This window comes from Chelmon rostratus, chromosome 20 (genome assembly GCF_017976325.1).
Source record: "Chelmon rostratus isolate fCheRos1 chromosome 20, fCheRos1.pri, whole genome shotgun sequence".
Lineage (NCBI taxonomy): Eukaryota > Metazoa > Chordata > Actinopteri > Chaetodontiformes > Chaetodontidae > Chelmon > Chelmon rostratus.
In genome coordinates, this window is record NC_055677.1 from 22,751,430 (window position 1) to 22,767,726 (window position 16,297).

The 16,297-nt window shown below is 40.4% G+C and overlaps 1 protein-coding gene across 1 annotated transcript in view; it reads left to right on the top strand.

Moving 5' to 3' along the window:
• The first annotated feature begins 1,270 nt into the window (after positions 1 to 1,270).
• Positions 1,271 to 16,297, top strand: part of LOC121624298 (uncharacterized protein K02A2.6-like) — a 39,763-nt gene continuing 24,736 nt past the window's right edge. The window contains 1 exon segment of the mRNA XM_041961950.1: positions 1,271 to 1,643. Coding sequence (XP_041817884.1) covers positions 1,271 to 1,643 — 373 coding nt within the window.

Sequence of the window (16,297 nt, forward strand, 5' to 3'; positions counted from 1 at the left end):
AGATATAATTTGACGAATTTATTAAACATAAGGAACACCAAAACCCAGGAAACTATGAATAAAGACACACTAGGGTAACGGGGTTCACACACAAAGAACCAAGACAACACCGGGGAACATAGACTATCAATAACTCGCAACACAACGGAGCTAGAGACAAGACAACACAAGAAACTCACTAACACAAAACGTGGCGGAACTATGACAAGACAAGACTAGAAACTCAATTACATAAACTGTGGCAGGACTATAGACACGACTAGGAACGAACTATCAATGAATAAAATAAAGAACAGAAAACGCTGACAAAGGAGAACACCAAAGCTATGAAAACGCAACTGATCAACTGAAAGCGCTAGATAAGAAAAACTCAAAATACACTCCTAAAAACGGAAAAAACAAGAATCTAATAACAAAAGCAATAAGAAAATCACTCTTTATCGAGGAAAACAAATCGGCAAGCTACAAAACTATAAAAAGAAAACAAAGTTATGAACGTACAAACAAATAACACACACGACAGAACTATGGCATGGGAAACTCAAAAACAGCAAGGGAATAGCAGACAACACTAAGGACGGGGAACACTACATGAACAAAGACAAGAAATAAAATAAATTAACTAGAACCGTGGCAAATTAAAGACAAAGACGAACCAAGGATACAATCACATAAATCACGGCCTGGACATGAACAAAGAAAACACACTTACATAGACTGTTAGAATGACAAGAGACAATGACAAAACTAGAAGCAAATGTGGCATAACGAGGGAACTGCAGGAGAATTTGTATTACTGTCGTCGACAATGCCACCTAGGGTAGGCCTAGGACCCTGCACAAGGCAGACACAGGTTCGTTTTACCACCTTCAAGTATGGGGCAGAGACAGTACTTTTAAACATTAAAGTACAGACTTTAATACAATTCTTTTAAAATTCAGTTTCAATAAATGACCAAAATAATATGAATATGATAAATGATGCAAACAACAACAACAACAAAAAAAGAAAAATCTCAAACCAAAAATACACACAACATGCAAAGAATATAAACAAAATTCACATTAACAAACCACCAGTTATTTACAGTTAAAATTTACTATGTACATAAACCCTGACTGCTACTAACAGTTCCAAAGGACTCAAAGTTCTTTTTGTGCAGTACCAGTCAAATAAAGAGAAACTGAGTTTTACCAGAAATCCGGAACCCAAGACTGAACTGGGAGGAGGGACATCCAGAATGGACCAACACTTGCCAGTGCAATCCAGAATGCCACAATCCAGAATAGCGGAGGTGGGAGGAGTTGTGCCAGCCGTAGCCGCGCTTTCAAAGGTGTGGGCCAAAGGAAGTCCCCAGGAGACGCCGGAGATGCAGCTTAATCCTGCAAGCACAAGAAGCACCGGTCTCCAGACCCCCACGGAGAAGTACTCTCAGCCTCCAAATAAACGTGTGTATTACCACGCATACGAAACCACCACACTACACAAAGAAGAGAGCATTAGACTGGCTGGGTACAACCCAATGGGTCAAATAGAGAGACATGCCACTTGCCCGAACATCAAATGCCACTGGACCACGCAAACGGCGGCCTTTACGCGCCGCGGAGACACCACAGAGCAGCGCCAGGTTCCCAGCCGCAGCTGTAATTTGCTACAGCTGACCAGGTGTTCACACACGCCACCAGTGCACTAAAACAAAGTGGCGTCAAGTGCCAAGTAATCGCAAGAATGGTGCGTAAAAGCAAAACGAAACTCACCGACGGAGAGTGGAGTGCTATTTACGCGGAGTGAATCCAACGCAGCTGGACACACCAAACGCCGCCACGGGCACAACTCCCATGAACCCACGAAAAAGCACCAAGGATTCACACACAGGAGAGGCAAAAGAGGATCTGAGCCACTTCGGACCTGGGTTTAAATCCCCTCGGTCCTGCCCCGCAATCAGCGCGAGAGCCAGGTGCGCACACAGGTGCGCTCCAAGAAACAGGTGGGGGAGGGCGCACGCTCTCCACACTGCCACACAAACTTACATCTCATCAGCCTGCTCAGATGAGAGGCGAAACGTCTTCTAAGACAAACTGACGAGGTCCAGTTGCGAACGATTGAATGCCCTAAATTTAGCTATGGCTTAAAGGATAACTTTCGTTTTTTACAACCTGGACTTTATTTGTAGCATTAATTACATCCATTTAGACACCCCGACAACTTTGGTGGCATTTGGAGTCGTTTTGAAGAAATTAGCCCCAGAGGAGCGGCGCGTATATCCGTATAATGCGAGTTATCGGATATACGGGGCAGCCTCTATAAACGCATAATCTGCGGCGAAACTCGTTCATATTCCAATATTTTGTTATGATATGCTGGCGCTATTCCCCTCTGAGCCCGTGGTGGCATGTTATCAACTTCCAGTGTCTCTAGACAACTACTTCTGACGTGGATGACGTCATTTTTGAGCGCCGCGCGCTGCGAGCAGCCAGCCACAACACGGCTAACTCTGCGGTGGTCGGCTAGTTTAGCTGTAGTTCGCGACTGTTATTTTTCACAAAATGGATGAATATTTTTCCGACTCTGAGGTGGTGGACGATGACTTTGTTTACAATGGACGTCCTTACCGTTTTGAGCTAGAGTACACGGACGAGGAGCTCGTTGAAAGGAGGGCGGAGGCAGAGAGAGGAACAGCTGGTCAAACAACAACAAACGGCTGCGCGTCCACGAGTAGACGGTAACTGGTGGTGTTATTGTGGACAATGTTGATGACAACAGAGGAGGAATGCCTCTGTTGCTCAGAGTGGGACTTGCGGCCAGGAGATACGCGTCTGGATGTGTCAATAAATGTCTGTGTCACAACACTGGAGGATTTCCGCGCAATGATAAACTTCTGGCAAACAAAACCAAGGCAAATAAACAATCTATACATGTGTGTAAGCTACTTACTCAATCGAAAGTTGCCCATTTGGTCCTGCAGGCTTTGGCTGGGTCTTCCAGTTCACTTTAGGGACTCGAAAAAACGTCTCCACCACAGCCCGGTTTATCATTGCGTGGAAATCCTCCAGTGTTGTGATACAGACATTTATTGACACATCCTCCTCTGTTGTCATCGAATAACATTGTCCACAAGAACACCACCAATTACCGTCTACTCGTGGACGCGCAGCCATTTGTTGTTGTTTGGCCAGCTGTTCCTCTCTCTGCCTCCGCGTCCTCCTTTCAACGAGCTCCTCGTCCATGTACTCTAGCTCAAAACGGTGAGGACGTCCATCGTAAACAAAGTCATCGTCCACCACCTCAGAGTCGGAAAAATATTCATCCATTTTGTGAAAAATAACAGTCGCGAACTACAGCTAAACTAGCCGACCGCCGCAGAGTTAGCCGTGTTGTGGCTGGCTGCTCGCAGTGCGCGGCGCTCGAAAATGACGTCATCCACGTCAGAAGTAGTTGTCTAGAGACACTGGATGTTGATAACATGCCACCACGGGCTCAGAGGGGAATAGCACCAGCATATCATAACAAAATATTGGAATATGAACGAGTTTCGCCGCAGATTATGCGTTTATAGAGGCTACGCACGGGTGCCCCGATAACTCGCATTATACGGATATACGCGCCGCTCCTCTGGGGCTAATTTCTTCAAAACGACTCCAAATGCCACCAAAGTTGTCAGGGTGTCTAAATGGTCGTAATTAATGCTACAAATAAAGTCCAGGTTGTAAAAAACGAAAGTTATCCTTTAAGCTTTGATATATTTATTATTTTTTTTAATTCCATTTATTTATTTATTTATTTTTTGCTGTTGAAACAGCATTACAAGACATTGTCTGATTCTCTAGAAGACGCTTCTTGTTGATTTTTTTTTATAACAATGCATTGTGTGGCCATATTTTAAATTCTCCAGTCAGCTTTTGGAATTGGCTTAATGTGGAAGAGGAGGGAGAAAAACAAACAGAGAAATATAAATAGATAGATAAATAAATAATCTTAATGCTGCTATCAGTCTGTCTACACCAGTCCACTGGCCACCTTTAAAAAGCACTTGTCCCAGCCCTGGGCCTAACAGTTTTTTTGGTGAAACCCTGCATATTATATGATTACAGATTCAGAATGCCCAGGAAAGAAAGAAAACAGAAAGTCCTTAAAAAAGCAGCTGTAGGCTTATAGGCAACCCCGTACTGTTTACAGTGATACAATACATACAGTATACAGTATTGTATCACTCAGAGCCAGTTTGGATTATCACAGAGAATTTGATGCTAACATGATCAAGAATGCTTAATTTGTACAGAAAAATAGTTCTCAAGGTTTAAATTTACCAACATTTGAATTGACCAACCATAGACCTTTCTCCTCCAATCAAGCCAAGAATGTTAAGTAGTGCTGTACAGCATTGGCCTACTATTTGATAATACATTGGGCCAGTTATCATACAATACAGTACACAGTACAATTATATTCAACTAGTATAATACTATTGTTATTTGCTCTGTATTAGAGAATAAAGACAGTGATGATGGAGATACCAAAGAGCTGAGGGATACAAGGCAGATAGAGGATGAAAATATTCAGGAGGAACATGATGATGAAATCAGGGAGGAAGAAATTAAAGACACAGAGAAGACAGATATTGATATGGAGGGAAATGGTGACGATGAAGACAGAGAGAAGGGAAATGAGGATGATATGGAGGGAAATGGTGATGATGAAGACAGACAGAAGAGAAATGAGGATGATATGGAGAGAAATGGTGATGATGAAGTTGAAGACATACCAGAGAAAACAGATGATGATAGAGCAACAAATAACAATTATGCTCTCTTATCTTCATTAAAACATCCCACTGATCCAGCACATGTTCAAAAGCACAGCATAGATCACTCTGACAGATTTGTTGAGTTTTGTGCTCAATTGGACCTTGTCAGCCAGTTGAAGGTTTCCCAAAAACTGAGGGGCGTTCTGACATAATGAATGACATAATCAGTGCCCTTGCTACCTATGTCAGAAGAGAAATTCTCAAAGAGATGGATGAGTCAAAAACATTCTCCATTCTCTTGGATGACACAACAGATGGTTCTCTTGTTGAGCATGTGTCCTTTGTCCATGTGTTCATTTTGTCCATCAAATGGAAATCAAGGAGAGATTTTTACAGGTGTGTAATGTGAGCGGAACAACAGCAAAAGAACTGAACGATGTTGTGATGACAGTCCTTGAGGAGAATGGATTAAAAGTGGAAAACATCAGGGGCCAAGGCCACGACGGAGCCGCTAACATGAGCAGAGGATACAATGGCCTGCAGTCACGAATTCAAAGCCACAACGAGAAAGCTTTATACATGCACTGCCATGCCCACTGTCTCATCCTCAAGCCAGACGCAGAAAGGTACCTCAAAAGTACAAGTATAGCTCTCAATCAGCAACAGAGGATTACCAAGCCCAAGACTTGGAAGAGCACTACCAGGGAAAGGTGTTCTTTTCCTTCATTGACAGGCTGTCCCATGAGCTACAGATTCAAGGGAAAGAATGACACACCTACTGGGTCAATCCTGTCAGGTCTTCACTGCCTTACTGTCTCACTAGAAGGGTAAACTAGATGACAAAGCTGCTGCATCCGTCAAACATATGTGCCAGTTCTATGATGTAGATGAAGAAAACCTCATCACTGAGCTCAAGGTATTCCACTCATCATATGCATTCCCCTCCAACAATGTCACAGCTGCACTCAAGTGCCTTGGAGAAAATGATGTTGAATCAGTTTTTCAGATGGCCAAACGAAGAATTTTACTGTAGTTCCACTTGCCACATACTGTGTGGGCACAAAGACTTGAGACTTGTCGCACTTCAGTCACTCACACAGAGACTTGACTTAAATTTGAAATGAAAAACTTTTGACATGACTTAAAACTTGAGCTCAAAGACTTGAGACTTGATTCATCCCTGCCACCTGCACCTACTATGACACATTACTGCTGCAGTTACTTTGATGTTGGACCCTTTGTTGATCTATATTGAGCTAGAACTATATCTCAAAAAAACAGTTTGGATTATCTGGTGCTAATGTGGTGTTAAAATTAGAATACATTCATGCCACTGTGTGTTCTTCACAGTCCAACATTGAATCCACACAGTTCTCATGGATGCTGATCCTAACAACAAACTAACCTGAGTAGTCTGTCTAGTTAGTCTGTTTTAAGGCTACCTAATGTGCTATTTGTATAACATATAAAACATGTCTGAAGTTCCCTCTTCAGTGGCAAGGACACGCTATATGTGCCCTTTTTTTCCTTTTCGCCCCTGCCCTTCAAAAAGTCTGTGCACGCCACTGTATATTTGCATATTCCTCTCACTGTTATCAACAGTATGTATCTCAACAAACGTACATAACACTGCTTTTTACTGCTTTTTTGCACTTCTAGTTAGATGCTAAACTGCATTTTGTTGTCTCAGCCATCTTGTAGTCTGTGCAATAACAACAAAGTTGAGTCTAATTTAATATAATCAATATCAGAAATATACAGGAAAGTACGGATAAGACAGACGCAGGCAACATCTTTCTCCTACACCTAGATTATTCACTGGGCATCTACTCTAAATCTGATTTATCCACATGTTGAGCTGAACTAACTCCAATTCAAAAGCCTTTCTTTATCCAGCCCAGCTAATCTGCTTTACCAGTATAACTCTGCAGCACTGAGTCTTTTTAGCACTTCTATAGCAACCAACAGACAAATTTCCTAAGAGCGATATATCCACACACAGATGGACCAAGATAGTGAGAGCTGAATATGTTTCATCTTTGTCAGTAATTGTTCAGTAATTAATTCTGCCTCATAAATAGTTTATTATTTGCATGTTTTGTTACAGTAAAATCTGTACAAAAAATAGACTACACACATCTTGTAACCACTTACTTGGATATACTGGCCTATTACAAACTACATAAATGATTTTAGTGATGCAAATCACACATACAGTATATGTAATAAACAACACACCTTTAATCCTCTGATCCTCTGTCAAATTAAGATGTGGTCGGAGTTGCTGAAGGCACAAAAACTACTTGTTTTGGTTGAGGCACCATATCTACTTGGATAGGTTCAGCCCACAAAAATAAGGAAGGAAATAATTACTATGGTCACTAGAGGTAATAAATGTAGATGTGGTGCCATAACAACCTACTTGCAAAGTCGACCTATACATTAGTTCTTCTGGTGAGGACAGCCTCCTAATTGTATATGCCATTGAATAGAGACGTCTTATAGACTTAAAATATATTATTCGAGCATAGAACACCGTAATATTGGCACACGCAGGGTCAACAGGCATGCTATGCACCAGAATGTGTGTGTGGTTGCACTGTCCCTCCCCTGGAGGAAAGTCCAGAGGTACTTGAATGAGCTTGAAGATGGGTTGTGATAAGCATGGTGATTTCTGTGTCTGTTTGAGAAGGGGGAGATAGCTGTCCTCCCCTCCTCAGTGATTTTTGCTGAGATGTCATAGGTTGCTTCTGTTCTTCTCCTCTCAGGACTCTCTATCTCTCTCTTTGTAGTAATAATCGAAAAATATAATGTGACACCAACAGGGGTCATTCTGCTGCCATTTGAGTAATTGTACATATATTTATTTGCTAATACTTCGGAACTTCAACCTAAGTATGAACATTAACTTGTATGTAACTTGTCAACTTCTCATTGACGAGAGTCACCCCTTGGTTGGTGAGTTTGTGCTGCTCCCGTCAGGCCGCAGGTTCATCCTGCCAAGATGCAGGACTAATAGACTAAGTATTTTTTGTCCCTGCTGCCATAGGTCTTCTGAATAAGTGACTGATTAATCTGCTGTTCCATTTATCCTCCATATTTCCTCTGTGCAATATGTTGTTGTTCTGTGATTGTTGACTGTTTTTGTTACTGCTGGCTGTAGAGCAATTTGCCCCACGGGGACAATAAAGACTCCTTGAACCTTGGAGTAATTGTAACCTGAGGTATTACTACTTTTACATAAAAGGTCTGAATATCTCCCAATATTTCCCTGTAAATAAAGAAAACAGTAATAATTATCTACATAAGGAGACTTTGAAAGCTCATTTGGAGCTGGTAAGTGAACTTTTTACCTTTTTTTATCTTATCTTTAACTATACACTATCTACCTGTGGAAAAAATAAAAATGTACTGTACTTTCTGTGAAATAGGGGGCAGAGGAAACTTTCCTTACCCCCTACCCGGACAAGGGTCTGTATCCAATCCCTACTTTCATCTTTAACTCTACCTCTTTTCTTTCTACCCCCTACCCGAACCAGGGTTTGTATTCCCACCCCGCTTTTATTGGTGCAGTTGATGAGAGGCAGGGGTAGATGATGGCAGTGCGGCAATTGGCAGTTACATGTGGTGATGGATATTTGGGTCATATTCCTATACTTACATATACCTATACATTTGATTACACACATATATTCTGCTAATAGTTAGATTGCATGCATATGCTTATATTAATGATAAATGATGATTAATGATGATCCTGATATATTGATCTTATTCATATTTTCTGCTGATGGATTGTGTGACTGAATAATCAACAGAAATTCTACTTCTCCTGGTTAAGTTTTTCCTTTATTATTCATAGAAGTGATTTAGACGAGGAGTGATTCTTTGTGTGCAAAACATATCTAAGGCCAGTGTGACCTAGAACAGGAAGTTTTGAGATAGAGGCCTGACATGGGAGACATCTTGGGGCCCTCAACTTAAGATAGAACAGGTCTGAGCAAGCAGAGGAGAGAGAGAGCGCCCGACGTCAACGAGGAGGAGACTGTTTCAGCATTTCCTCATGTTCTGTCTATAAAATACTGGGTCAGGGAGAGATAGTGTGTCAGGCTTAATGAACTGACCCAACTCTGTTGTGGATCAGGGAAAGGAAAGTTGAGACCCAGAGCTCTGTTACCTTGCACATTCTACTGATGTTAAAATAAATGCAGATTCTATTGATGTTACAATAAAACAGATTTTTTTGGACTCAACATCTTCTCCTATTGCTTCATTCAAAGAACCCAGAGGACCAGAGAGATTTTTTGAGACACGTCCTCGACAGTGGCATCTAGGCCTGTAGTAGCATTGTAGCAGCTAACAATAGCTAAAGCGGTGGTAGAATGATAGTATCTTAGCAGTTAGTATTGGCATCTAGCAGTTAACAGAATCTGGCTTTATTGTCTTCTTCTGTTCCTCTTAGCAGGTAGCGACTCTGGGACGCTGGAGTTCACCGCCTGGCCTCCTGGAGGTGTAGTGGGACTAAGTAGGCGAAACACTGTTGAAGGGAGGTATCCACCTGATGACTGTTTTTGATGACCTCCCAAGCCAGTTATATACAAAGATACCTTAAGATCACTTAAGGATTTTTTGGATGACATTTAGCAGATAACATTTCTTTCTGTGTCTTTTAGTAGGTGGTCGATAAGTGTATAACAGCTCTGCCATGAATTCCTTTATTAATTTCATGATGTTTAGTTTTTGTTTACAGACAGAAATGTGCAAATACAAATATACATTTATTACTGAGGTCATAGTTAAAGGTGTTGTACTGAACTATATTACACTGAGAGGCGTTTCTAATTTTGTGTCCTACCTATCTACATACATGAGGCTGCAGAATATTAGAAACACCTCTGGATATAATGCAGCTCTGTACAACAACACCACTAACTACAACATTAAATTATTATTGAACATTATAGGCAACATCACAGCTGAATTCATGGATGAGTTGTTGTATTGGATTACATTACATGTACAGGTGTGCATAATGAAGCGGCCACTGGGCGTATATCCCTGCAGACTGGGATGTGTGGTTGAGTGTGTGGTCATTCAAAGCAGTGGGCTGACCTGCCACCTAAATTCTAGCAAATCTCAGCAATCACCCACAAATCACCCACAAAATGCAGAAAGGATTGTTTCCATGTTGTTACTTTTGTTTTGTTACAGTTGTTATAGATTTGCCTAGCTATGGTCATGTGTAGAGGGAACAGCTGAAACGTTGTGAGATGAACTTCCGATTCCTGATGGTGAGGAACACACCCCACGTCCACATTGTCTGAACCCTTATAACTGGAGGTAGAAGTAGTTTAGGTGTTGGGCTATCCTATATATGGTTTGGGTTTATGGAAATAGGTCATTTGGGCAATGGCACAATATTTGGTGTTTTTGGCTCTGTCCTTCATCATTTTGGATTAGAAATGAAAACAATGATTAAAAGTTTAAAATGAAAACATTCAGCTTCAGTATGAGTATTCATTATTTACCTACCAAATTCAAAGAATCTACAATCCAGTACTACATGTAACTATTTTATTTAGGTTCATAGGAACTTGTCCAGTAACTTGTGGTACTCTGAAATTAGCAGTCTGGTGGGTATAAAATGGCTAAAATTACTACATGGTCACCTGATGCATCTGAAAATACCTTTTATTTATGGCTATGGATTTTATGTCCTTAACTGTGTTAACATACCACTGTTTCATCTTACAACTCCCAGTTCTCTCCGGCAGCAGGCTTGACTCGACTCAGCACCTGTTCTCCTCTGGGCTCCATGAATGCCCTCACCAAAAAAGTAGTAACTAGCATTACTGGTGGTGTGGAGCTTGAACATTTTGGCTCTCATTGTATGGATAAGCATTTGACTGTGATTGTTGCACGTGTGTAGTGCAGTGATCATCCAGTTAAGTTTATTGAGTGCTCACAGTCCTGTATACCTCTCTTAGTCTGCTTTCTGCCTTCTTTCTCTGCCTGTAAGAGGTTGAATGAGTTTATTTGAAAACCGTGGTTGGTTTTCCCACCCATTTAAGGAAAAACATGTCCACACTTTCCCCGGATATTTAATATGATAATTTTTTTTGTTCAATGCAATTGTCTGCCTTGTTTTTTTTTTTTTTTGCTTGTTTTTTTGTTAAGATGCGAGTAATTATGACCATAGAAGCACAATACCACAGTGTAGAAATAGTCTGTTACAAGTAAAGGTCCTAGAAGTTTAAGTAAAAGTAAAAAGAATTAACATCAAAATGTACTTATACTGCAAAAAGTAAAAATACTCATTCTTCACAATGTATGTATGTGACAAGCTTAAGGTTTTTGGACACAAAAAACAGACACAAAACACAGGAACAAAGGACGTCGAGCACTGAGGCTAGTTTAAAAAATAATCAGGTTCACAAGACAAAGAAAAGGCGCAAGGATTTTAACAAGGCAAACAAAAATCACAGGATGTTTTCTAGGCAAAACAAGATTTTCAAAGTTCTCTTAGAGCAAGGCAAAACACAGGCTGGTTCACAAGACGAGGGGTACAAGACAATCCGGCACAGGACAAAAGGAGGCGCGTACTACATATACACAAGGTAACAAGGAACAGGTAGAAACAATCAGGGCGGGGCAGATAATCAGACAGACAGGAAGGACACCAGGAAGTCAATAATCTGAAACGAGAGGAGAGTTAGCTTTCACAATAAAACAGGAAGTGCATAACAAGACTTGACGCTGGTGAACAAAAAACATTAACAACATAATAATGTATTAAAACATGCATTACTTTAATGTTGCAGCTGGTGAAGGTGGAGCTATTTTTATACTATATCTACTGCTGGGTAGCTTCTGAATCTCACCTTCTTATCCATAATATTACATCATAATATATTGGTTGATTATATATTTTGTATTATTTGAATTTGCAAAATAACTTTTTTTAAATTCCCTCCAAAATTAACACAGAAAAACTGATTAATGTCACTTCATTCCTCCCTAGAAAAAATGTACACAGTAATCAATTCACATTATGCATTCATATTGTTGCAAATATTATTATATAATATAGTTGCTGCTGCTGTCTGTGCCATGTGAACCATTGAAATAGGTGGACAGTGGGGATTTGTTTGGAACTATTGAGAGTCACATGAACCATGAACTCACTGTGTGGCAATCAAGGAGTGCCCAACTGTTTTTTCTATGGCGCTGGGCAAGTTGAGGAATCTAGGATGTAAAAAGGGGAATAGGAAGCACTCTATATCCAACTATCTATATCCTATTTAATGCAATAATTTATTGCCATTAAAGTCTAAAGAACGATGATGCCAAAGCATTAAAACACACACACACACAAATAAGCATGAAGAGGTACCATAGCTTTTCTCTGTCTATCTCTGCCTATCTCCCTCCATCTTTTTGTCTCATTTCTATCTCCCCTTCCTCTATCTGCCTCCCCAAAACCTCATCTCCTCCCTGCTCTCTTTTAAAACATGAGAAGTCAATTCTGGTGAACTGTTGACATATTGTAAGATAACCTCACATGCTCTTGTTTCAGGCTGATGACCAACTCATGTCACAGTGCAACATGGAGGGCTGTGGCTCAAAAAGCATGTATAAAACAATGGTGCTGTACACCATTGTTTGATACATGCAATGTACAACATTGCATTGCATGTACAACATTGCATTGTTTCTATGATAAATCTTTCTGCTGGAGGAGGTGATCTGGCTTATTAATCATCAACAAATGGGTGAGGAGTGTGCCCTGGTTGGCATAGGTGCAGTAGTTACTCTGACATATGTTGTGATAAAGCAGCGTTTTATGACACCCATGCTTTCACAACATTTTTTATTTTTGTTTGAAGCACTAAGATTAATAAAGGTTTAATGTTAAATAAAGTAACTGTGATTGCTAATGCTACCTACCTGAATGTGTTACATTGACGAACATTATCGCTGTTTCTTTCCTAGACATTAGGGATTCTTTGGCTAGCTGGCCAAAAACACTGTGGTTAGCTAAACTGTCATGCCACTCATTTTAAAAAGGGTCATGATTGGGCTTTTAATAGTGGTCAAAATGGAAACCGACTGTGTTTCAAGTGAAGTGCTTTTGCTGGTTAACGCGTATACAGCTCGAAAACATATTACCTGTCTGTAACGTTAAGGCACAACAGGAAAATGACAGGAATTCATAACTTAACTGTTAATTCCCAATTCATGTTAAAATAAAAAGAAAGAAAATAAAAATGTGCCACTGGTTACAGGTTTTCCAAATCCATCAACTTAACATTAGCCAGGTTGAATCACTGTCAAATACTTCAAACCTCGCTGTTAACCAAGTTTTTGTTGAAAGTGTGTCAAGGGGAAAACAGGAATCAAACCCAAATACAGACCAAGCAGGGCGGGCTGGACAGTTCAACAGTTTATTTAAAGACAGCAACCAAACAAAGAGTTCCAATATCCAAAAAAAAAAAAAAACAAGCAAGGTCAAGGTGGGAAAATTGAGGCAAAAGTCGAAACATACAGGAAATTTAAGGAAACACTTAGGACGAACTGACAAAGACAAAGGGGAACACACAAACTTAAAGAGACTGAGGAGGGAGGACTAACCAGACACTGATGAAAACAATAGTACAATGACACAGGTGGGAAAATACAGGAAATAAAGTGTGATACATGTGATACATGAGCAAAACCTTAAAAATAAAACAGGAAATGACAAAACTAAATACCCAGAACCATGACCGTTTCATGCCAACTTCACTGAACGATTGAACCCAGACTGGCCATCGGGAGCAGCAGTAGATTTCCCAATGGGCCCAGAGTGCCAGACCAGTGTTAAAAATACAAAATTAAATGAGTAAATCAAAGGAAGAACAACACAGGGCAGATAAAATACAAGACGTGTTTTAAAGCTGAAATGAGCTGTTTCTAGAAGCTATCATGTAAACAGGCTTACAGCTGTCAACAGGCAGGCATTGGTCAAAAAACAGGCTGATCAAAACGAATGTTCCTCAGTATTCGAGAGCAGGATTGACCGCCCACACACATATGCACTTCTCTTTATAGTATAAATGTCTGCATAGATGGATGTGTCCATGACTGTGCACATGACCTGTGCAGTTATGCCTTTTTTAGATAGAGATAGTGGAGAGAAGGCAAGAAATAGTGGAGGCAGAGAAGCAACCTATGTCTGACTCAGAGTGGGGGTGTTGTGGCTCACGGTTGGTGTCTTAATCCCAAAGCCAACGCTCATACATTTTGATCTACACATGGATGTCTTCGCCTTCCCTGCCGGACATGCATAGATTACGAAATTTACTTCAAAAATGCTTTTAATCAGATCCTCTCAGGCTTCAAGATGGACTTTACTTTCACCTAATAAGATTAGTGTTGTGGGGACTTTCAGTGAGAGCATGAGCTTGATACTCTATCATGGTGAATGTCACAATTAACTGCAGAGCGGCTGTCAGGTTTTACTGCTATCTGTAGTGATAAATTAGGCTTAACTACAAAATAAATGGACACGAGCTGTGTGCTCCCACTCAGAGCTCATTCCCACCCCCTTGCCTTCTCTGTCATTCTCCTTTGCCCCACCTTCTCCCCTCCCTTCTTTTCACATTGCCTCCACTTTCCCTGTCTCACCTGTCTCATACTTCCCTTCACCTTTCACTCACTTCACTTGCCTTACCCCCTGCTGCTTCTCTATTATCTCCCATTTACTCTCCCTTTGCCTCCCCCATTGCCCTTCTTCGCCCATGGCTAAACCAACCAGTGTCTACTCTACTAAATTATTGGATAATTTGGCTTTCTCCCCCGTGTCTCTGTACTAATTAAATGTGATGCACACTGTCTGGAGAATGTCACAATTGATTTTTCTTTCTGCAAGGAAGTGGGGAGCCATTTCATTTTGAGAAACTCACCACCTGCAGCCCCCACCCCCACTCCCTGATACAAACACACACCCCTTCATATTTCTATCTGAACCAACCTTGGTGACATCCTGACATGTTACCACGATTAAGCATGCTTGTCGTGGGCCCCAGACTCATCCTCCAGACCCTTACACCAGGTATGAATTTGGTCCCAGAGAGGCCCAGCCAAGTCTGAGCCACTACTGCAGAGATCTGGGCTTTGATTACCCACAGTGGCACCTCTTGGTCATGTGCCGACCTATAAACATTTGGCTATGTTCATTGAGAGGCAGTCTGTGGATTGTCCTGAATATCCTGATTATCCCAAATAACTGAGGAGTTCTTCAAATGGTATTTTAAAAAATCAATGTACCTTCATTGCCTTGGGTGGAGAAGCTTCAGATATTCAGACATCAAGATTCAAGATTCAAGATTCAAGAGTCTTTATTGTCATTGAGCATGTCAATGAAATTTTCATTGCAACCCCCATGTAAGGAACAGATAGTAAGAAAGATAAGAAGACTAGAAAGAATAAAATTAAGATAACTACAATAAAATAAAATAAACCAACTTTTTGAAAAACAAAATATACTGAACAATAAACAATAAAATATGGAAGTGAAATGTGCAACAGAATAAAATAAACACAGTGAAATGTACCGACAGAATACTTCTTTCTCACATACAGTACACCATGCAAGTATTTTTAAATACTTCCTTTCTCAAGTTTTTATACTCATGTTTTCAGGTACTATAAAATCCCTTTCCAGGAGCTCCAATGTTTTCAGTGTTAGGAAGAAATATAGGCAATGCACTGATTTTACTGTCACTAAAGAAACACCGATCAGCACAGAGGTATCAATTGGAACACTTAGCTCCAGGTAAGGCATTATGATGGCATGACTCACCCTTTATGCGTTATGCACATTTAACATACAGCTCCTTTATTATTTTATTCATCATGTATTCATTGGGGGTTTCATTGAGATACAGTATATGTTGGGCTTTGAATGATATGTATGGTTCAGCCTCACAACACTGAACATTAAACATTCTACAAGTTACTCTTCTCTTACAGAATTGTTGTATTGGATATATATATATATCCTGGTTTATTGTTTTATATTGTAGTACATTATGGTCTTGGGATTCTTGTGCTTAATACACTGCAGTCACTGAATTCAACAACCTATTTTAAGACATCTATGAATTTACATGTGAAAAGCTCTTGTCCCAAGCAGAGAATAAAGAAACAACAATTACCTCTTCAGGAGGAAAGAGTTCAACAAATCTGCTGGTCCATAAAATGTGATGTAGAATGACACGATAAGCTGATTTGTCCTGGTGGAAAAGAGAAAGAGGCTGAGACTGTGACAAATGTACTTTTGCTATCAAGCGCCTGCTGAACAAGATGAGTCTTTTTATACCCTGACAACAAATGGAGATATCAGCGATATTAAAACAGACAAGACTCCCTTTAACCTACTTGGCACAATTTGCTTGGAGTTAATAGCTTGTTGTTGGAGATTTGATCAGCACAGAGCCAAGTGGATCACATCCAGTCCAAACAGTCCATAGCACCTGTCACTTCTCATCACATCAGCACTGCTGCTATACC